Source organism: Haliotis rufescens, unplaced genomic scaffold, assembly GCF_023055435.1.
Source record: "Haliotis rufescens isolate VD_foot unplaced genomic scaffold, xgHalRufe1.0.p SCAF_6, whole genome shotgun sequence".
Taxonomy (NCBI): domain Eukaryota; kingdom Metazoa; phylum Mollusca; class Gastropoda; order Lepetellida; family Haliotidae; genus Haliotis; species Haliotis rufescens.
Window position 1 is genome coordinate 18,598,601 of NW_025964334.1, and position 25,613 is coordinate 18,624,213.

The window sequence follows — 25,613 nt, forward strand, 5'->3', positions numbered from 1 at the left end:
AAACAAGTGGAGGAACTCACTCACAAAACTATGCATGGACATTTCTATAAATAAGTGGCTAAATATGTGTACATATTGACTCAGTGCACAAATCCCTGCCTTACATGTAAATATAGGTCTCAAGTATGTAAACATGAGTATTTTCATGATTTAAATAGTTTTCAGTGGTTGACAGTTGTTTGTAAGGTTTTTGCTGAAGATGATGTCAGCCACGCTGTCAGTAGATACTGGGTCTTTGACCACTATTTAAACTGAAGACCATGTTTAGCTGACTGTTGTCTTGTAAATATAGCAATGCTAGCCCATATGTAAACTAGCTTTGATCCAGGAGAGTTTGGGATGGTACATGGTACAGGTGAGAGATTTGGGCATTGAAGGTGATGATGTTGTTGATGACAAGGATGGTCATGATAAAAATAATTCGCAACAAGGGATTAATATTGCGAATGTAGCAGGGCGTGGAGTCATCCCACAGATGACATCCTTACCTTGTCAGCTTGCTGACGGGGTTAACCTCTTTGGTCATGTGGACAAGGCGTCCGACCTCTGATCAGAAGGTCCGTGGTTCGAATCCCATCACAGGACTCGGAAATTTTATGGCCGCTACATGAACATGACGAAAACTGACTATTTCCTAACATGTAGAGTCTTATTTACAACATTTCATCAACTTTTGGAATCGGACTTGATAATAATCCTTTAGTAACATTGATAATGATAATGATGATGAGGATGGTTTTAATTCTGTCAGTATTTTCTGTACTTTCACACTGTTTTTAACATGTCTTAGATTTAGCTATCTATTTTTAAACATGTAAGGCTTTTCAAGTATTCAAGAAAACAGTACCAAAATAAACTAAGCATCACAAATGGTAGATGCTTGGAGATACCATTTTTCAACTTCTCATCAACTTGGTGACAATCTATTATATACAAACAAACTTATAGCTGGAATATTGCTGAGTGCGGCGTTAAACAACAAACAAACAAACTTGGTGACAAGAAAATCTTTGATTTTGAAACAAGGATTATGAACATGGCTGTGTCAATATTTTCTATATTTTCACCTTGTCTTATGTTTTTCATATAGTTATCTATTTTTGAACATGAAACATGTTTCATGTATTCGAGAACAATGCCAAAATAAACATCATCATGAAAAATGGTAGATTCCTGGAGATGGAACATAAACACAAGAATCTGGCGACACTCCAACACTGACAGCCTCAGAAGCTCACTTCTTGCCCTAGATTCGGATTAATTGATCCCCTGGTTAGACCTGCCGAGAGTGGAAGCGAGAGTGGAAGCGGTCTATCCGACCCACTTATAACGGAAGCGGTCTATCTCCCTCTGATAGACAGTGTCCGTAAAGGCATGACTAATAGTCATCACAATTCTCCGTAGATGCCAAGGCTTGGCACTGTCTGTCACAAATACCTGATACTCCATTGCCAGACATCCCATGTCATGAAACTTCCTCACGAAAACAATACCTTTTTCGGGTGAGTTGATTTCTGAAATTGTTGATATTTTGTCATGGTTAAATTTTGGATGGTGCCTTTGAGGATCTGTTAAATCTTTTACGAGAGGGATGTTTTCATAATTTATTAACGGTAACCCTTCTCCGGGTAATGGGATTATTCCTGCATGGGAATATGGATCGATTATGTTCAATGCATTGAGAGATTAAGAGAAGGAAGCCTTGTGGAATTGGCTTTGATTGAATGACATTACGATCAATTATTTTAGGGCGATTACAAGAATAATGTTGAACAGATGATTATGAATGCTGTTCAAGTTGAATAGCCTTAATTGATGAATCAATTCTTGAAATGAAAATTAGGTGTATAAAAAAATAGTTATGGTTAATTGAAAACTGTTTGAATTAGGCAATTGTTTTTGCAGGTTAGAACAGAAACAGGGTTATTGATAAGAGCATGATGTGTTAATATTGACAACATCATACATGTCTTGAGTTGCATGATGAATAATGATGTCATTAAATCAGAATTTGAATTAATCTGTGTTTTCACTCATCTGTAACAATAATCTGTTACTGAGTTGCCATCTACATTGTGGTGGACATCCATTGGGATATGTCACTAGGCCTTCCTGTGTTTTACTAGTCTCAGACTAGTGGACATGTTAATTTCAGATCCTGTTAACTGGTTAATGCATTTTAATGTTTTGATTTAGCTTTGTTTTAGATTATATCAAAATGTAGGGAACTGTTAAATATTTCGTAGAAATATTCGAGATACAAACAAAGAATTTGATTGTAATTGGGCCTGATCAGTCAAAGGTCGATGTGGTCATGGTGGTAGTTAACATTGATTTGAAACTTGGGGTCAGACAGTGGGATTCTTTGGAAATGTTCTCTAAGGAGTAGATTAACTTGAAACAAGATGAAAGTTGTGTTTGCCAAGTTCTCTATGAGAATATCAATAATATTTTCAGAATCAGCTCTGAGAAACAGGATCTGTTTGGTGCTTGAGTCATATTATGCATCTTGTTGCGCCAAATCTCAGTGGCATGTCTTGGCTCATGTTCAATAGTGAAAATCCAAACAAAATATTTTCATGTTTTTCTTTTCAAATGAGTTTAGCATATGAATCATTAAGATATACTTGTATATGTCACACCCTTCTGGTATTTCATAACTTCAGGTAGATAAGAATGTAACTATGTATGTGATGTCAGATTATTTTGTTGAATATTTTCATTTGCCAAGAGTCAGTCTTGTCAGTTCAATTTCATGATGCAAGTGATTATGTTTTTGTTTGTTTGTTGTTTAACGCCGCACTCAGTGATATTCCAGCTTTATGACGGTGGTCTGTAAATAATCGAGTCTGGACCAGACAATCCAGTGATTGACATCATGAACATTGATCTATGTAATTGGGATGCGATGACATGCATTAACCAAGTCAGCGAGCCTGACCACCCGATCCCGTTGGTCGCCTCTTACGACAAGCATGAATATGTAGATATAGCCATCAAATGATTGTAAATTTAAAAAGAAGAAAATTCACTTTGCAAAGAGAATATTAAATTCAGATATTATATTTTGGTTGATTATTTTAATTTTTCAAGCATCAGTGTTGTCAGTTCAATTTCATATGGAATTATATGAGGTATATTCTAGCAGGTAGGTCTTGTATGGGTGAAAGACTTCTGTTATTGGGCTGTTACAACTTGTAACAAGGATATTGGATATTGTCGCTTACGGATCACTCTATGTTAAATGTTGCACATACCCACATTTGTGTCAAATCCGGAAACAGCCTCTTAACAAACACCTGCTTCAAAGTAACCGCAAGATGGTCACATGACTTCTCATTTAAGTCCTAAGTAGCTTTGCTTGGCTGGTTTAGTTAATCTGTAATGGCTGGCTTCATCATTTGTAAAGCAAAGGTCAGTGGAAAGGTCAGGTATTATGTCAGATGGTATAGAAGAGCGTCAATTTCGTATGATTGACTGTCAGCTGTTTGCCCACATCGTGTACTCCATACAGTGCTGCAAATGTCATCCCCACATTCTGTATACATTAGTCGGGGCGATATTGACGAATGTACATTAGGATTCCGAGTTTCGCAACAATTGGGATGATATTGAGGTATATGTATAGGTCAGTGGACGATTCTTTACAAATATAGACTGGTGGGTCAATTTTGAAGGTTGGGGGTTAGAATTAATGTTTTTAGGGGGTGTGGTTTTAGAGGGCTCAAATTTTCTTTGAAGCATTTTCTTTGGCTGCAGTTTTCATTATAGAAATTCAAGTACCATTTAACTGAAATAACAAATGAGCATCGAAATAATTAATAAGATTATGAATAATACTGAACTCTCTTCAAATGTTTATAGTGTGCAAGGGAGTATAATGTGTGTGATCATTTACACTTGCTTACCCCAAACTGTTACAAAAGTGGATCATATATCATTTTGAGAGTATAAGCAAATTTAATAATAAACATCAATCTTTATTTTCTTGTATTTATGTAAAATAAAATCAAAACAAACAGGTAATTGTTTCATTATGTTTATTTTTGATTAAATCAGCTATTCAATCATTTTATTGAACATTATTGTGAAAGTCAGCCGAAATATCCCCTGTATGAAAATATTTCTGAATGTTGTCCGGGAATGCTGCAGGGTCGTGGTCTGGAATGAACACTACATTTATTACCCCCAAACTTGCTTTTCATCCCAGATAGTATTAGCCTCATTCACCCAGGTGTTGCAAATTTGTTGAGACAGTGCCTCTGAGTACCGTATTCGGCGTAATAAGCGCCCTGCTCTAATAAGCGCCCAGGTTGAGATTTGCTCATATATTGGCTGGTGAACAATCCCAATTAGCACCGCTTCCTTCCCCTATTCGCGTATAATACGCACTTGTGTGTTATATGCACCCTTAATTATTGGCAATTAAATTCTGGAAAAATAGATCTGTCATACATAAACATTTCAGGCTGTCAGCATAAATCACGATATTTATCTTTCAACTCTGTTTTCTTCACCAAAATAATATTCTAATAAGTCAGCCCCCTATTTCTAATTTTGAGAGCGCCCTGGGCGCTTATTACGTCAAATACGGTATGTACAGTTTGTAATACTATAGTAATCCTAGAAGGATGTTTGCAGGGAGATGTACCATCACATGTTAAAGTCAGTAATGATAGGCTGTCCTTGTCCCCGGGATCTTTGAGACCTTTGTTACCCCCAAAACAGAACCTTTGACACAAGAATAGACGGCTAATATTGACACCCTGAAAGAGTTGCGATGGCAAGAGACACTAACTGTTTCCGAGTTCCAAATAATGTCTTTTGTCGGAAGTGCTCAATTTATCGGACAAAAGCCTTTAATTGTGACACCAAGAAATTCAATTCTACATTGGAAGTTAATTTCTAGAGCCCTTTCATCTAGGGTTGATGGTTTCTTTTTTGTGGGTGTTTGATCGAACGATACGATGGCCGTCCACCTCATCTAGTTTAGCCGAAATATCAATTTGTTGAAGAATGTTGGGCTGTGGAATCAATGGCTGCTAACCACAAAGTTTGGTTAGTTTATAGATAGATGCTGCGGCTGTTATTATGCTGCAGGATGGAAGAAATGAAAACGCTAATTAATAATGAATCGTAGTCCTACAGCCTGGGGCTAAGAAGTTTTTTATACACTGGTAAAAGTTTTCTTTTTTGGGAGATGTGGAAAATGGCATTATTATTGGTTAATTACAGAGAGGGTTTTGAGTTTAAAATCATTTCAAGTGTACTTGCATGAATTGCTGTGAGCAGTGCAAACTGGTTGGTTAGTATGCGATTTTTCCCTCTTTCTTGTTCATGTTTGAAAGGAATTCATTTTCATAATGGCTGAATTATATTTAGTGCTCGTATTTTCGAGTTTGTTGCTTGTTTTTGAAGGATTGAATATTTATGAACACTGATTTTTAGGAACCATATTGTTAAAATCTGTGTGGAATGAATGAATGAATGAATGAATGAATGAATGAATGAATGAATGAATGAATGAACAATTCCATCCCTCTTTTTACATCAATGCGGCATGTTTCTGTTAATATGAAATTCATAAGTCTGTTCCCCAAGGCATATTTCATGCAAATCAGTGCTGATCCTTCTTGTGGTGTTATTGTTTGAGACTTTGGGGTTAAATAATCCTTTCATGCAGTTGTTTAGTTCATGGAGGGATCCTATTTGACAACTTCAAGACAATAACTGGTGCCTGTTAGTCTGTCTCCCACACACCAGAGAATAAATAATATCATGAATACAGCTCAAATCTAGAATGAGTCCAGCTCTAGCCTGAAATTAAGCATTATCTGGGCTTCATAAATGGATTTAAATTTTTATTATGCAGATATTTATTTTTAAAAAACAACAACTTTATTTCAGGACTTAATATTTTTGTCTATGGTTTCTGTATTTATGTTGAAAAATGTGACATTTGTGTTGCCACATTTGAAGCATCTATTTTCTCTATTCTATCGGGGCGCTGGGGTAGCCTAGTGGTTAAAGCGTTCACGCGTCATGCCGAAGACCCGGGTTCGAGTCCCCACATGGGTACAATGTGTGAAGCCCATTGCTGGTGTACCTGCACCGTGATATTGCTTGAATATTGCTAAAAGCGTCATAAAACCACACACTCAATCACTCACTCACTCACTCACTCACTCACTCACTCACTCACTCACTTTTCATTCATAGCATTATTCCATTATCTCCCTTTATGATTTATCAATACCTGGTAAGCTTCACCTATACATAAGTTACCTTACTGAATCACTATGGATAGTATATTTGGTGTTAATTGCAAACATTGGAATCAGTGCCTTGTGTATTGTCTGTATTTATTGATAAATATTTGCGTTGTGAATGAGTTGTGCTTGATCATGGATCAATTTTGTTCCAACCTATTAATTATGGATGATATCATGTAACACTTGATGTCACATTGTTATTGTACCTTAACAATGTGGATCATCATTCATGCTATCAACAGGGCGGTCGGGTAGCCTAGTGGTTAAAGCGTTCGCTCGTCACGCCGAAGACCCGGGTTCGAATCCCGACATGGGATTTCTGGTGTCCCCCGCCGTGATATTGCTGGAATATTGCTAAAAGCGGCCTAAAACCAAACTCACTCACTCATGCTATCAACCACAGGTTTGCTTGTTCTAGACATATTGTTTACAGTCAATTGTGATATAGCTGGAATATGGCTGACTGCAAGTCACCATGCCCTGATGGCATGGATTGTTGCTCATGCTATCAACCACAGGTTTGCCTGGTTCAGACTTGATTATTTCCACTCACTGGATATGATATCGCTGGATTATTGCCGACAGCAGTGTTTAACACCATTCTCTATCCCACTTCTGCTGATGCTGCAATTAGTTGTTGGCACATCTCAGTGGTACTTTGTACTCTGCTGATAATGGGTTAAACTAAAGCCTTCATGACTTGCTGTCTCTGCAGTTCTATAGTGTGTGCCCTGATTGTATGGTTGCCATGAGGCACCCTTTGTCACTGACACTCAGATGGTATTTGGAGAAACAAATGAAGGAATTGCAATATTTGATTTCTATTTGGCATGGTTGGTTGGTTTGTTGTTTAAAGCCACACTCAGCAATAGTCCAGCTATATGACGGCGGTCTGTAAATAATCGAGTCTGGACCAGACAATCCACTGATTAATATCATGAGCATCAATCCACGCAATTGGGATTGATGACATGCATCAACCAAGTCAGCGAGCCTGACCACCCGATCCCGTTAGTCACCTTTTACGACAAGCATAGTCGCCTTTTACGGCAAGAATGGGTTGCTGAAGACCTATTCACGGGTGTCTATTTGGCATGGGAAAGCAGATCCCCTCATTGCATGTATCACCCTTATGCTTCGTTATGTCTGGTGATATACAACAATGCAATCTTTGGGATGTGGATTTTCAATTCCTACTGCAGGACCCGGTTTTTCGCGTGCGTGGGCAAAGTCCAGAATAAGTCTCGAAAACATTATGATGGTGATGCAGTGCAAGTACTGTCATTAACCAGGATGTTATATATATCATTGTAACATGTGTCACATTTGTTTCACATGAGTGTACTTGTCTTTAAATGACGCATGCTGTAGACATTCCTGCCATTTAATTATGTCAAATGCTGTCAGCAGATCAGGGTTGGAATTGATAATTATATTTTCACGGGTTGCAAAAATAATCTACAGAAGTGCCATTGACCATTTGGCCACTTGTCCTTCCAGAATTTTACTGTCTTAGACAAGTAGGTGCATGTTAATGTCAAACTTTGACCTGGGTGATTATAGAGGGAGGAAATTTCTGTGTAATCTTAATGGTACAGAGTTCTGTCCCAGGATCCTTGATTGTGGGTTCGATTCCCAAATTAACCAAGATTATGATCCTTGGTTTGTCTGTATCATGCTATGATCTTGCAGGGATAGACACCATTGGTCACAGCCAACTTGTCCGTAACTCATTTCAGACTAGACCATCTCTGTGGTCTAGTGGAAGAGCATCCGCCCGGAGAGCGGAAGGTCCAGAGTTCGATCCCCAGCCATGTCATACCAAAAGACGTTAAAAGATGATACTTGTTGTTACCCTGTCTGGCGCTTTGCATTAAGGGGCTAAAACAAGAACTGGTCGGTTTGGAGTCGGTATACTGTGTCTGAGTTGGGTATTCATGTTAAACTGTGGCAATTTTGGACGCGATGACATGCATCAACCAAATCAGCGAGTCTGACCACCTGATCCCGTTAGTTGCCTCTTACGACAAGCATAGTTGCCTTTTACGGCAAGCATGGGTTGCTGAAGACCTATTGTACCCTGGATCTTCAATGGAAAGTGATATGAGTGGAAATACCCAAAGCAGTGAAATACCGAAAAGCAGTGTTAAAGCCACATCACCTCTCTTACACTTCTTAAATGTTTATTGTACAAGTGGCTCAGTCATCCAAGGCAACGCAATTAACTATGCAGAGTTGCATCCCTTGAGCAGTCAGAAGCCTTTAACCGTGGGTTCGAATCTGCTTTGGGCTGGTTAAGTTTCTAGGTCTGTCAGCACCATACCCATGCTCGTGGGTTTCATGAAAGTGATAAATGTCTAAGACCTGCATCACTTCGAGCTTTTATCCTACTTCAAGCTGACACGCCATGATGTAACTGGAATTAACTGTTAAAAGCAGCGTTAAACCTGACTCGCTCACTCTGTTATATTATGAAATTGGGCCAGCCACCTATGAATATGGAATACTATCTTTGAAATGATTCTAAACAAATCCCACAGACAAACACAGGATCAGATTGAAATAGAACATAAATGGAGATTTTCTGTCACTAACAACTGCATGTAATGACGTCTCAAATACAGCCTACGAGTAACATAACATCAAAATCACAGTGTTCTTTTCATTCGATCACATTGTTATGAATCCCAATGCTGTCTATTACGTTGTCAGAACATAAACCAGAGCAGAGTCTTCTACTTCAAGTCCCAGCATGGATAATAACACTGATCCCACATAGCCAGCCAGATTTGTGTACAAGGCTTGTCCTGTGTAATGAGATGTTACCTGCTAGACAGGATCCCCATACTGGGATGGCTAGGAATTGATCCACGATTACATAACCGGCCAGGTGGTGGGGGATGTTTTCCATGAGACAGACCCGGTCTAGAGATGGGTCTGAAATAGGTGCAGACCCTGGAGTTGTGGTTTGTTTGACTCAGGCAGGTTGAGGCAGCCTGCAAGATGAACTGCTTACAAATGTCAGACGTTTGGTCATGACCGTCTGCTTTCAGCGTCTGCTACAAGCAGTGGCTTAAAGATGATAATGGATGTGATTTGTTATGAATGAATTTGGATAGATAATATTTCACTGTGGATTTGTGAAAATATTAATGTAAAAAGAAAAATATGCATCCTTGAGGACTTGGGATTTCCAGAATTAAAGAAAATGCCCTTGGGATTAATGTCAGAGATTGAAGAAGTATTGGAATTGCAGTGAAATGATATGCAACAAATATTGCAAGAACAGAAAAGTGGAATGGCCTTTTTGTAAAAGAAGACATCAGTTTGTTCCACTGATGGAACGCTGATTTCTATCTATCCAACTTGGTGGATATTTCGAGAGAAACAACAGGAAGAAACATTAAAGAAACATTTAGGATTTGTGGAGAATTTCTGGTTCAGTTCCTGAGATTTATTTGCAGCTGGATACACTGGAGGTTTTCTAAGACTGCAATGTTTCACACAAATCTGAAAAGCTCGAAAATATTCATTGATTGGTCTTGTTGTGTTTGATGATTTCATATGGAGAATGATCTGTAAAAAAAGTGTTCAACAGAACTCAAACAGCATTGACTGTGTGTTATGATGAATTCAGTGGAAATAGTATTGAGGACTTGATTAGAAGGATGAGGTTTGTATTTGCATGGATGTTAACATTGTGACAAAAAGGGAATAGAATCTTTTGATGACTTATAATAGTCGAAGTCATAACTTCCTTGATCATATTTGATATCAGTGTTAGAACCTACACCAAAATGGCGCTCCAAATTGTGATAAAGAAGTTGTTCATCCATATATCTTATCCTTACTTGCTTCATCATGATGGACTAATATTTGCTTGATCAATTTTTTAAGAGAACATGAAAAATCCCGAATAGTCTTGGCACATGATCGCAAACACTTTTGTTTATGAATTTCACAGAATTGAAATATATCTATTGTAAGAGTGAAAAAACAACATACTAATTTTTGAATCAGGATTTTGTTCCTATCAGCAAGTATTTTGGTGCATATAGATATGACTCATTGTTATACAAACGAACCATTGTTTTAATGCCGGATGACACTGTGGACGCTTGTGCATTACAGATGTCGACAATTTTGATTTCCTCAATAGATTCACCCACTGACATCAGGATGCAGGATGTCCCAATGTTTCACTGACCCCGAGGTCTTCGGACATAGTACATGTTCCATTGATGTATGTTGAAACCAGGTCTGATTGACAGCATGATTATCCAATTACTATAATATCTATCATCATGATCATACTTGTCTCACTGTAACTGAACTGTAGCATGGACTTAGCAGAAGGCTGAGTATGTCTGTCGAAGCAGAAAGTTCATGTTAATATACATGCAACTGAGGATGCATATTTATATAAAAGCAGATCATTTCAGTGTGTTGCTGGAATTATGATTTATATGATACTTATCTTTTAGATGAATTCTGTACATTGCACTCGGTAATCAACTTGACCTATTTCACTGGACCGGTGCGTCATCTGATAATAATGTTCATGGGAATAAAAGTTGTCATGACACATGAAGCAGCTCCTTCATTGGTGGAAAATCCTTGCTTCCTTACTGACATATTGAAGATAGTATTGTTATTGATGCGATAGATTGGATTTGTTTTGTGATGGTTTGTTTGCAATGAACATACAGTATTCATGTAATGAAAGGGCAAGTGGCCCTGAAATGTCATAAAAAACAATAAGGAAATTGTTATTATTAAGAGTTTCATCTGTTAACATGATTGGTTGATCATTTCCTCTTGGTATTTTTTCCATTAGAATTGTGGTTTCACCTTTTTAGTGGATTTGAAACGTGATATCCAACATTGGAACTCACTGCTGTTAAACACAATGCTGTGACTAAGATTTAAGACATGTTTTGCATACCAGAGTACATGGAGTAATGAAAAAAGTGCTGAGGCATCAAATAATGACATTATTCAATGACCAAGGTCTCCTCTCAACCATCTGAAAGTATTTGATCAAGTTGACAGACATTGATTGATGTCATATTGCTATTGATACTCTGCAATGTATTTCATGGATGTCATAAGAGGAAAGATTATAATTTTGCATGGCCAGAAGATGTACATGTTGAGAGTGTTGTGACCAAACAGTGTCCTGACTAAAAGAGATGGACTCACTTTGCATTGAAATTCATTTCAAATCCTCATTCTAGTTCAACAGGTGTCATTTTCTAGGCCGGAACCTATCTCCAACAATTTGTGAGTTTTAGGACAATTTATGAGGTTATAGAACAATTTGTGCATTACTTATAAGGACAATTGTGTGAATTTTGATTTGTATATTTTGAGTACAATTTGTGCATTACTAAGGCAGTCGTGTGAGTTTCAAGGACAATTTGTGAGTTTTCACTTAAGTACAATTTGTACTAAACTTAGACCTTTGTCTGAATTTCAAGAACAATTTGTGAGTTTCCAAGAAAATTGGTACATTCCTACAACTGTTTGTGAGTTCCTTGGACAATATGTGAGTTCCTTGGACAATATGTGAGTTCCTTGGACAATATGTGAGTTCCTGGGGCAATATGTGAGTTCCTTGGACAATATGTGAGTTCATAGAACAATATGTGAGTTTCTAGGAGGTTTAATTGTGCTCAAAGACCCTGCTTTTAGAAGAACCCATATCAGCCAGTTGATGGAATTTATTTCACGTGAGTGAAATGCGATAGTGACAGCTTCCATTAAATATGAAACAGATGACACCTGCTGGATTGGCACTGTGCTGGTGATCAGCTCATTTGTTGCAAGGCTGCCGGGGCCCCAGCAGGAATACTGGCTCCCTTGCAGGAACCTATTGTTTGGAACATGTTCAAGTTGGAATTATTTTCTATTTTGGATTTTGTAAACATTTACTAATGGAACTGACATATTGAGATAACATCTTGTAGCTGTGTGGATCTGTTGCATGTTTCAATGTGGATTTCTTTCATGCTGCATATTTGAACTTTTTCTTGCTGCATTTGGATTTTCCGCCGTGGAGACAGCAAATGAGGTCACTTTCCACATTTGTTTTACCTCTTCTAAAAAAGGAGCTAATATTTTGGATGGATTCGACAAAATATCTGTGGTAAAAATGGCATAATTTCGTAAAAAAAAGTTACAAAGACAAGTGAAAGTAAGATATTTCAGTGGACACTGGACAGACCAAGTTTTGAAGTCAATTTAAAGATATATCATAAACTATTACTAGTATTAGGATTTCGAGAGACAGAAGTGGACATACACATGATGACTCACCAACATATTTCATAAACAAGAATCTCATCTATTTGCTGCCAATGTCATATTTGACGTGTAATTATGCTTGATGAATAAGACTATGAATAGGGCGGGAATCATATCGCTCAAACAAGGATACCTTTATTGAAACTGTAGCTCTGGCTTGAATGTATCGCATGGCTGTGAGTTAACCAGTCATTGGCAGGAATATTGATGGCTTAGACGGACTGCTGAACCTGATTCCCAGAATGGAATACTGAAGCCAGACATGGTCACAGATGGCGATGTGAATGAATCGCTTTCAGCTCCGTGTCATCTACGGCAGACTCACACATATCTGACAATACTGGTCTTGTTTTTAATGGTCATCCCTTGATCTTGGTGATGATATTTTTTTTATTCTGAATGTGAAGAATAAGGCTTTGTCTTTGAAGAGGAGATAAAAGTGACTTCTGATTCAGTATTGGTGATATTGGATTTAAATCACCAAGGCATTGTTGATCAAGTTGAAACAGGTTTCGTGGCTGTATCTAGAATTACAGAGTTGTGAAGTTTTACTTTCTGTGACATTTTCTTATGAAAAGCAATTCTACCAACTGTACAATGTTTGAATAGATGGAAAAGGATTATTGATGTCTGTGGAAGAATTGGGAACGATTGAGGGGAATAAGAATCAACAGTTTGTGTGATGAAGAAAAACATTTCCTTATCAATCAAGTGATCAAATACAAGTCCTTGGTATGTGATGGAACAATACATGTGTTTTACATTGTGAACAGATTCAAAGACTTGACCTGTTTTGCAGTCGAAACATATTGACCATTAATCCATGCAGTTGGAATAACGTCATATAAGTTTCTATAGAGATTCAGAAGAAGTCTTCGTTTCATTGCTACCTCAGGAAGGCTGAAGTTCCTACTGGATAGATGAGCCAGTGAAACGTCATCAATGGGGAAGAAATTGGATAACGATGCCTATTCCTCCCATTTTGGGTACAGTACCATTGATCTTGTTTTGTCCCTTGATAGGCTTCCATGAATGCGTCACTGTCACACCATTGATCTTTTTCCTTGACCTTTTCCCAATTTCGTACGAAAGGCGGCAAGGGTTTTAGATTAAATGAAAGTTAAGGAGATTGGTTTTTTGGCTGTTGCAGGGTTTTGCAATGTTCTTGAAGGTTAAGTGGCTCTATACTACTTACTAAAAGTCCTAAATATTAACTAGAGGTTACCAGGGTTAGACATGGCCACTTGTCTGTTAGTCGAAAAGTAGTGAAAACTTAAAGGGACTGGTTGTTTTCTGCCAAAGCCAAGCTATTTCACATAAACCGCAAGTCCGTGATGAGTTGTGTATGACCAAAGGTGTCCACTCCTGCAACTAGTGCAGACATATTTGCCTTTTTAAAACATAGCAGCGTTAGAAATTGGCACTAGTCCTATAGCCCTTACCAAACTGCCCAATAGTTAAGGTATCCTAAGGACTAGTAGAAATTGGCCCATTTTAAGGTTTTGCTATATGTTGTCATTGTAAGGACAAGTGGACAAAAACTGTTAGTTTCTAACCCTGCTTATAAACCTATCATGGTGTTGTAACCATCTCCCAGACGACCTTTCTTTTGTAGTAAGACCACTCAGCGGGTTTTACAATTGCTCCTCAGGTTTTACAATTGCTCCCCAGGTTTTACATCCTCTCTTGTGAACAGTCAACGACACAATGCCATGTGGTACGACGCACGCAGTTCTTTCTGCACGTACAGCCCTCCTCTGCACGTGCAGTCCGCGCAGCAACTGTTATAAAGCATGTCTCGTTATACCGCGCTTATTTGCGACCCATATACCACATAAATATAAGCTCCAAAAATGACATAGATTAATGGATAGCAGTTTATAATTTGGACAAACCATTCCACCTCAGGAATGGTATGATTGTATAACCGGGTAGGCACGTCCTCGGCTTTTCTGTGCCTACCCGGTTATACAATCATACCATTCCTTCGGTGTCATGGTTTCTCCATTACATAGCCTTCAGGATAGTGCAATTTGTACCAATTTGACTAACAGGATCAGGTAGTCAGGCTTGCTGATTTGGTTGATGCATGACTTCATATCCCAGTTGCTCAGATTGATGCTCATGATGTCAATCACTGGATTGTAAATACCATAGAAACCGTTGAATGGGGTTAGTATCCTTTTGAAGTAAAGTTGGTGAGAAAAATGGATTTCATTGATGACTGATTGGTTTCACTTTCCAATCAAGAAATCAATCAAGGAAATACTTTCAAATTATATTTGTTCATTTTAATGAATTTTTGGAGGATAATTAGATTGTGAATGACTTGTTTATCACAAAAGTAACATAATACACATGCTTTCAATACTCTTAATGTATGATTGTTATAGATCATTCATGATCGATTGTTAATTGATCATTGATTGCTTTTGTCAAACCAGTGATCAATATTGCTGTTTCAACAAGCTCCCAACACTGTCAAGTATACCGACGTAATTAGCGCCCTGCAAGCGCCCACTGCGATATTTGCTAATATATTGACTTGTGAACAATCCTAATAAGCACCCCTTCTTTTTGATCAATGTACACAAGACTTATTTATTCACATATAATATGCACTCGTGTGCTACATGCACCCTTATTTATGGGCAATTAAATTCTGTATATAAACATTTCAGGCTGTCAGCATAAACCACGAAATTTACAATCTTTCAACTCTCTTTTTTCCCCCAAAATAATATTCCAATACAGTATTGTCTTATACTGGAGAAGACCCGTGAAGATCTGGCTTAGAATAGGTCTTCAACAACTATTGCTTATTGTAAGACTGATGGGATCAGGTGGTCAGACTTGCTGACTTGGTTGATGCACATCATTGTATCCAAATTGCATTGATCGATGTTCATGATATCAATCACTGGATTGTCTTGTCCAGACTGGGTTATTTACAGAGCGCCATCACATTGCTGTTATTTTGTTGAGTGCAGCATTCAACAACAAACAAACAACAAAACAAAATTATATATATAAGTGGATAAGATATTTCTGTCTAAAGTTGGGTATTTTTACTTGGAACTGAAGGTTGTGGCTTTGATCCTAAGATACACCCTGATTTTGTATTGGATCTTTATCAGAGCAGGTGATTACATCGTTTATTATTCGGTTGAGGTGTCGGACGTATCTCCTTCTTCTGGCCACACTTTGCTGACACCATCATCTAACGAAAAGACTGTAACAAGCTGTGTTTAAATCCAACTCACTCACTTTATGGCTTTGTGGGGATTCCACGTTAGATGAAGCAAACTTATTCTTGTCGTACAAGGAGACCTAATGGACTGGATGGTCAGGTCACGACAGCTCAGATTGTTGCTCACAATATCAATTGATCCAGGGGGCGGGCGGGTAGCCTAGTGGTTAAAGCGTTCGCTCGTCACGCCGAAGACCTGGGTTCGATTCCCGACATGGGTACAATGTGTGAAGCCCATTTCTGGTGTCCCCCGCCGTGATATTGCTGGAATATTGCTAAAAGCGGCGTAAAATCAAACTCACTCACTCAATTGATCCAGATTTAACTACAGTGTACATACAGGATCTGTCATTGCTGAGTATGGGATGAAGAACAAACCAAAAACTAACCCGTTGGTAGGGGTGTCATTGATTGGACATTTTAGTATATCATTATATATAAATGAATCAATTAATAATAAGATTAGTCAGAGCTCCAGATAAGCTTTTGGTGTTGTGGGTATTTTACCCATGAATTTTAAAATCATTGGGTATCAGTAATTCTATCTGGGTACCGGTATTCAAATTTCTCTTACCCACTAGTTTTTACGCATGTGGGTATTTAAGTTAAATATTTAAAAACACTATTCATCTAGTCCCTGCAAACTGGTGTCGTGTGGGTTCGAGAGCTTTCTAGGCCTAAAAAATACCACGATACTTCCACAAGAAAGTGTGATGGCAAATGATCGTGATGTAACTGTCATCGTGGAGTTTGGCAAGGTTGACGGAATGCCCGTTTATAATTTCAAAATAAGTTGCTGATTAGCTAATCGAATACGCAGGGTTACTTCACAATATTTTGATGATACGCACAAGTTTTATTTTTGTAGCTTATCTGTAATGTTCGTTGCATATTTGATACGCTTGGATTTTATTTTACTGCGTATTTCTGCATTTCTGATGCGTATTTTATGCAGATACGCAGCTTATCTGGAGCTCTGTTAGTTATTCTATATGTGTATAGATAAACAGTTCTTCTGTGGACCTGCAGTATAGCAGAACTAGGCTGATCTATTAAAAGTTTAAGATTAAAGTTTCTGCCTTCTCATTGTCCGTCTTAACCATCATGTAATCTTAATTAAAACACATCTGTGACGTCATTCTATTGTTTAAACGCTCCATTATTTTTCATGAATGGAGAGTTGCTTGTCAACTGTACATTATCTTGAAGCAGCATTTGAATTTTTCAAATATTTTTTATTACAGAATATTTTGTCAAAGTGTAAAAGTAGGGATGAGTTTTAAGTAGGGGAATATCCTCGTAACTCTCCATTCCTTAAAAATAATAGGCCTCGGCCCCTGCGGGGCCTCTACTCCGTTATTTTTAAGTAATGGAGAGTTACTCGGACATTCCCCTCTACTTAATGTAGACATTTCCAAGGTAGTGAATAGTCAATTTAGTACCGATATTTATAAATTTGTATCGATACAATATCAACATTAAAGATGTACCGATACATCAGTATTACGATATTCAATGACATCCCTACCTCTTGTTTTTTTAAATTTTTTTGTTTGTTGTTTAACCCCGCACTCAGCAATATTCCAGCATTGTGATGGCGGTCTGTAAATAACTGACCAGACAATCCAGTGATTGATATCATGAGCATCGATCCACGCAATTGGGACAAAGATGACATGCATCAACCAAGTCAGCGAGCCTGACCACCCGATCCCGTTAGGCGCTTCTCACGACAAGCATAGTCACCTTTTACAGCAAGCATGGGTTGCTGAAGACCTACTCTACCCTGGATCTTCACAGGTCTGGTTATTGGGGAAGGCTGATCACAAACATACTGTGACCTGGCTGATTGTATTTCACAGGTTTCACTGCTTGAAGAATTATTTGATTGAGGTAATATTTGAACATTAGATAATGAGTTGTATAGTCTGCCATCTACCACAAGCCTCATCTCCAGTCATTTTTATAAAGGGCCAGTTGATATATTTTCAGCCAGACTGTTTAAAGGCTTTCAGCAATCAGTACCATAGTTCTTTAGTTCTTCCAACAGCAGTAGAAGTTCCACCAGCTTAGTTGTCTAAAGACTTGCACAAGTCTCTAAGGCAATAATTATTATTTCATACAATAATTTCTAGAATATATAGAACATAAGAACAAGATGTCCCTGTAATAGACTTTTGTTCTTTAACTATACATCCATGGACGTATCATTCCAGCGTTAGAAATTGGCACTAGTCCTGTAGTCCTTACCAAACTGCCCAATAGTAAAGGTATCCTAAGGACTACTAGAAACTGGCCCATTTTAAGGGTTTTGCTATATGTTATCATTATAAGGACTAGTGGACAAAAACTGTTAGTTTCTAACCCTGATCATTCTCTACAGCCTTGGAGCAAGGCTAATTTGCCTATTGTACCGATATTTCTTTATGCAAGCTGCACACAAAATGAACATGTAAATTTGTTTGTTTAGCAAGTCAGCCAGCAAACACAAAAAACAATATATGTTATCCTCTTGGCAGGAAACAGTTTCCTTCCTTTTTTCAAGACTTTTTAAGTATTTGTCCATTGTATTTTAAAGGATTTTCCTCTGGGAATTATTTCAGCGTGATATAATGGTTCCAGTGTAGAATAAAGCATTGAAAAGACTGCCTGACAAAAAAATGTTCTTTTTTTGCTGTTACAAAATACTGGCATGGAAACTGTCCAGAGGGAATTCTTTCTGTGTCAATTTGATTAGGTTCAGATATTTCTTTTATGTCAGCTCCTGCAACTTGTAATGTTTTTTTCATAATAAAGTTCCATTCTTGGGGTAAATAGCTTGAATATTCTAAAGACAGAAGAGACTTATCCGTTATCGGATATGTTTTGGAGACCCATTTTGGCATCTGATATTTAAAAACAGTTCAGCATTGAAAGATTTGAAACATTTTTGGACTTTACAATGAGTTCGCATGATTCACAGTGACATGCTGCAAAAAAGATTATGGGCGTCTAAAATTACTGAACATGTAATAATCTGTTGCACAGGATTGAGGCATTCTGTTTTGCCTGGAGTTTTACTGCTAATTTTTATCCTTGAGGTAAAGTAATATGCTTGTGAAATAATCATGTCATCGTGGAATACCGTACATTATTCAATCTGGACAGTTCGTGATAGGGATGCAGATGGGAGTTATGTTAGAACCAAAAGCTTATTGTATTTTAAAAATATAACGACATGTTTTCTTCATGTTGAGGCAGGGAATCATCTGATGCTGCTCAGGGCCGATATTTGGTCTGCTGCAAATGTCAGTAATTCCCACATTGGAAAAAAGATTACCGTACACGACGTAATAAGCGCCCCGCTCTAATAAGCGCCTACAGCAATATTTGCTAATATATTGGCGAGTGAACAATCCCAATTATCACCCCTTCCGATTAATCAATGTACACAAGACTTATTTATTTGTGTATAATACACACTCGTGTGTTATATGCACCCTTAATTTTGGGCAATTAAATTCTGGAAAAATATATCTGTCATGTATAATACGCACAGACTTTTCTTTTGTATCATTTCAGGCTGTCAGCACAAACCATGAAATTCACAATCTTTCAACTCTCTTTTATTTTTTAATAAGGGCCCCCTATTTCTAATTTTGGGAGTGCCCTGGATGCTTATTACTTCGAATACGGTATTCCCAATTCATTTTGTAGTTATATCTAAAGTTATCATCTAGCTTTGTAGAGGTGACTTGTGTTTCACTGGTAACCATGGTAACAGGACCTATAAAGCTTCAAAGGGGCTTTAATGCTCCATAAGTTTTCACTTTTGCCTTAAACATGTTAAATACAATATTAAAATATCTCCAAATATTAAAAAAAAGCCACATTAATAGAAAGATGCTATTTTGAAAAAGTAATTATTTTTTTCTCAGTTTGCCTGCCATGGGCACTTATTTTGGTATCCTAGACACATCCCTGTTAAATTTTGTTTTAAGGCTGTGATACGTGGCTATAAATTTGTTTTGTTTGTTGTATAATGCTGCACTCAGCAATATTCCAGCAATATGACATCGGTCTGTAAATGATAGAGTCTGGGTTCGTGGTTGGCATTGGTGTCTAAGCATCCTAATACAGGTCGGAAGGGCAGCAGTAGAAACTTACATTATTTGTCCACTAGTCCTTATAATGATAACATATAGCAAAGCACTTAAAAATGGCAAATTTCTACTAGTCCTTATGATACCTTAACTATTGGGCAGTTTGATAAGGACTATAGGACTAGTGCCAATTTCTAACTCTGAAGGGGCGACTTAATTGACTGAGTTGTCAGACTTGTTGATTGGGTTGTCATGCTACCCAGACAACGTGGAATGTCGTTCATAACATATACCACTCAAACGAAGGTTAAGGACCACCTGATTCTTTCATTGACTATGGTAATTTGAAAGAATCGGATGTTCTTTAACTTCTTTTGCGTAGTATATATCACTGGATTGTCTGGCCTGGACTTGATTATTCTACAGGCCAGATTTTTTTTTATAGATTTCAGAATGTTTAAATCATGTTCCCGATGATATAAAGACTTAATAGATATGAATCATGTTAATGAAATTGTTAGTCATGCTGAAACTATTCATTAATTCCTTGATGCTCGACATTTATTACCGGTAATCAAATGACTTCAAAGAGTAAATTTTTAATTTATTTAAAACAAAGAATATTCATGTAAGGGTTTAGTCTGTCTTACAGACCCTGATACAGTATCTGAAAATGGAGAGAGTCACTGGGCTCCCTTTTATTATATTTTTATTAAGATAACTGAACAACTGGTTTTTTTCTGTACGATATGTTCATTTCAGAGACCAGATGTTAGTCTAGTAAGGGTTGGTAATTACAGGAACTGTATCCTAGAGGAACAGTTTACGAGACAGCAATATGATGAAAGCATATATACTACTCAAATAAAGTTTAGAAGCTCCCAATTCTTTCATCTTACTATAATTAAAATGTCATACCATGACAGATTAATTACAGTAAGATGAAAGAACCTTAACCTTTTTTGAGTAATATATAAGAAACCATTTTGGAGAATCCAGCCAACACAACAAACCAAAGTGCTGACTGAACAACAATTACTGTTGATGTTGCGAATATCGGGAATTCAACCATGCCATTCATGCAGTTCCACAGGCAACAGTTACGTTAACAGTACATCGTTCTGCAAATACCTGAATCAATTCTACAGCATGCATTATCTGTTAACGCTTGCTCTGGTGCAGCCGCTGTCGGCGACAACAGGAAGATCAGGGCAGGCATCAGAGAAAAGTCACAACTAAAACTGTCATCGTAGGGTGGTTCTTGTCATTGTGAAAAAGATGTGGGCATATTCCTGTTAATTATTCAGTCGGCATCCGGGACGTGTTGGAATTCTGTCACGCGTGGGTGCTTCCTGCCGCTGCCACTGTTACAAGCCTGTGGTGTGACATGGAGGACATGATGAACCTGTGTGTAGGCTTGTAGAGCCTCAGTTGTTAAACATGGCGTTACCTACAGGGTCGCTGTTGGCCCATTGATGTCGGGTGGGTGGGTGGGGGGGGGGGGGGGGGGGGGGGGACGATAAGCTGAGTGTTTGGAGGTAGTGGGAGGCATTTTTTTAAGGTATTAGGTGGTATTATGGGAAGTTTGGGATGTGGGGAATTAGGGAATTTCAAAATTTTTCATTGGTTTTAAGAAACAATCAGTGATGGGTTAATGATTGATAGTGAGTGAAAATAAAAAATAACATCCTTTTATAGCTTTCTTTGTCTGTATCCTTCGTGAAAACGACAATGCATAATATTTTAGTGTACTTTGCAACACAAATGCATCTACTAAGAAATATTGAAACATTATGTTTTGTTTGTTGTTTAACACCGCACTATAACGCTAAGTTATATAAGTATGTAAATAATCAAGTCTGGACCAGACAATCAAGTGATTGATATCATGAGCATCGATCTACGCAATTCATCTTTAATGAAATGCATCAACCAAATCAGCGAACCTGCCCACCAATCACCTTAGTTTCTTCTGTAATGACAGGCATGTGTTGCTGAAGACCAAGTTTAACCTGGATCTTCACTGGGTTCAAACTGTAGTGACCCGTGAAGATACGGGGTAGAATAGGTCTTCAGCAACCCATGCTTGCCATAAAAGGCGACTATGCTTGTGGTGAAAGGCGACTAACGGGATCGGGTGGTCAGGCTCGCTGACTTGGTTGATGCATGTCATCGATCCCAATTGCGTGGATCGATGCTTATGATGTCAATCACTGGATTGTCTGATCCAGACTCAATTATTTACAGATCGCCGTCATATAGCTGGAATATTGCTGAGTGCGGCGTTAAACAACAAACCAACCAATCAAACTGTAGTGGTGAGAATGTTACAGTGGTTGGTTCCATACTGGGCCAAATTCGCAGTCCCAACATATCGATTCCTTTGTTTTAACACTTCTGCTAAGTCCAATGTGATTTTGTGTATCAACCTAGCTGTTAATTATTACCCAAACAGCATAGAAACGATGGAGCATGAGTGGCCCAGTCATCTTACGGACTGCAATTCACTGTGCACAGTTGTGTCCCTTGGGCACACCTGAGGAACATCAGGTTTCGAATCCTGATTTGCCCCACTTGTTTCTAGGTTTGTCAGCACCATACCCGTGCTCATGGTTTTCACCGAAGTGGTAAAAGTCTGAGACCTGCATCACTTTGTGCTTTCCTCTCACATCAAGCTGACACACCGTGATATAACGAGAATTCTGTTCAAAGCGCTTTAAACCAGTCTTACTCAATCACTCACTCATATGGAGTGTAGATCTTTGGCTTGAAATGGGCACCCTATTTTTTAAATTAAGACTGACAGTCAAGGCTTCCTTGTTATTACCCTAATGGTAAAAAATAAAGATTTAAGGAATTAGATTCAAAGACTACAGGAGAACACCTCAAGGACTGGCCTTAATTTGAACATTTGCTTTATACTTGCCAGTACATGTCATTGTTTTCAAGCATGAACAATTCTGACATTGATTAAGCTTCTAGAACAGAATTCTACTTTTTCAAGATTTTCTACATTTCAATACTTAATGTTGCAAATGTCAAGGATCCTAACTTTCAAACACCCAGGCACTGTATCATAGAGCATAGCCCTCTGTACTGATCATACAGAATACCTTTGGTCTGTTGAAATGCAATTTTGGAAAATATTTGTGTTGTGTATTTGATGTCTTACATTTGTTTCTTGTTGATTTCAGGTGGGAATGGGTGGAGATCATCGAGCCCCAGACAAAGGAGCACATGTACGCCAACCTCACCACTGGCGAATGTGTGTGGGATCCACCCCCAGGGGTCAAAATGTGAGTCCCGCTTTCGCAACACACACACACCTACTCACCCAACACATATCTTTCTATTACAGGATACCTTATTTAACACAATAAGCCCCCATAGGAATTCAGTATCAATGCCAAGGTATGGTTGTCATGATTATACAGATATATCAATAAATTATTATGTGGGGGTGAGAATTTTCCTTGGATCTGTGGAATTGTGCAGATTTCATTATGTTAAGGGTCACTTTTGTGATACATGCCATAACATGCATAGATCAGATAGTCCCCAGACCCTAGGCAAACTTTCCATTTTTTGGGGGGGAAAAAAAATGTTGTCGTCACTGAATATTTGGATAAAACTCAGTTTTGATTTAGAATTTCACATTTTGAATATTTTTTTTAAAAGTGGTGAGGTAGCTGCCGTATGGTGAATACGTGTGCCTGTCATGTCGTTTAGATTCTGCACATGACTACAGGACCATTCTTGATGTCCCCACTGCTATATTGCTGGATATGTACAAAAGCTGCGGTAAAAATTTAAGCCAAGCTCGCTCAATCACATTTGGATGCATTTGTGATGATGTGCTTTTATTACAGGTGCTGTGCTTATTATGTCAAATATGGTAGTTGTATTGAATGTGGATGTTTTTGGTTTTTTTCAGATTTTTATTTTGTGTGCATGTTATATTTATCATATATGTTAATGTATTTAGATTTGCATTACACAATAACTTTGAAGCAAACATGTACACTTTATTGATGAAGTAGAGCTGTTAATCTGGTTTGTTCGTTCATAATCATATAAATCAATATAATGAAAGCCAAGCTGTGGAACGATATTCATTTTTTGTAATTTACACTAGCCTGCTGGACCGAGACTACTTAGTAGTTCTGAGGACAAGGAAAAATCTATAATTCCGAACCAGTTTTCAGTGCTTCAGTTTTGCTACAAATTAGAGCTAAATAAGACTGACAGAAAATGTAAATATAGTAAACACTTTTGTGTCTTTCAAGCAGGACTAGTTACAAGCACTCCACTTTGTCCTCTGGCCCAATCTTAGAAAACTCTGAATTTCTATTAATGCTGCTTATCAACTTCGAGATTGCCACTTGGTGACTTCTTCAATATATCCTTGATGGACAGTATGTCTTCTCAGAGTGTCTCGTGGTAGTTTTTAGACTAACAGCTAGTCTCCGAAATGAACATATTTTACAGAAAAAACAGTTGCTAAATTATTGATATAACATATAATAAAAAGGAGCCCAGAGACTTGCTTCATTTCCTCAGATACTGCAGTAATCTAGACTTGCCAAACATTATAGACTTGCATGGGCTGTTTGGATATATTTGTTTCAGGGTGTGTATGACAGATTAGGTTGTTTTGTGTACAGGGCAACATATGTACATGAACTAACAAACTGAAATGCTGAAAATGTGAACAGGTTGTATGTCATTTGAAACACATGGTCTACATAAGCACATGTTTTACAGGGGAACTGCCTGGCCCAGCTGCACATGTGTTTTGAAACTCTACAACATACGTGGTTATACATGTCTTAGTTCCAGGCATCATATCATAGATATACATTGACATATGTATTGTGATATCATATTGTGACATCTGGATATCATACAGTGACATCTGGATATCATACAGTGATATCTGGATATCATACAATGACATCTGGATATCATATTGTGACATCTGGATATCATACAGTGACATCTGGATATCATACAATGACATCTGGATATCATATTGTGACATCTGGATATCATTCAGTGATATCTGGATATCATACAGTGACATCTGGATATCATACAATGACATCTGGATATCATACAGTGATATCTGGATATCATACAGTGACATCCGGATATCATATTGTGACATCTGGATATCATATTGTGACATCTGGATATCATATTGTGACATCTGGATATCAAACAGTGATATCTGGATATCATATTGTGACATCTGGATATCATACAGTGACATCTGGATATCATATTGTGACATCTGGATATCATACAATGACATCTGGATATCATACAATGACATCCGGATATCATATTGTGACATCTGGATATCATATTGTGACATCTGGATATCATATTGTGACATCTGGATATCATACAGTGACATCTGGATATCATACAATGACATCTGGATATCATATTGTGACATCTGGATATCATATTGTGACATCTGGATATCATACAGTGATATCTGGATATCATATTGTGACATCTGGATATCATATTGTGACATCTGGATATCATATTGTGACATCTGGATATCATACAGTGACATCTGGATATCATACAATGACATCTGGATATCATATTGTGACATCTGGATATCATATTGTGACATCTGGATATCATACAGTGATATCTGGATATCATACAGTGATATCTTGATATCAT

General features: G+C 37.8%; 1 protein-coding gene across 2 annotated transcripts in view; it reads left to right on the top strand.

The window, feature by feature from the left end:
• LOC124111293 (rho GTPase-activating protein 39-like) overlaps window positions 1–25,613 on the top strand; it is a 212,975-nt gene that overhangs the window by 2,248 nt on the left and 185,114 nt on the right. Inside the window, exons 1-2 of one of the 2 annotated variants that reach the window (XM_046470951.2) lie at window positions 13,434–13,564; window positions 23,105–23,206. In XM_046470951.2, the coding sequence (XP_046326907.1) occupies window positions 13,521–13,564; window positions 23,105–23,206 (146 nt within the window). In that variant the 5' untranslated portion in view covers window positions 13,434–13,520. Of the gene's footprint in view, window positions 1–13,433; window positions 13,565–23,104; window positions 23,207–25,613 lie in introns of those variants that run through there. The other variant, XM_046470952.2, reaches the window with a different exon arrangement.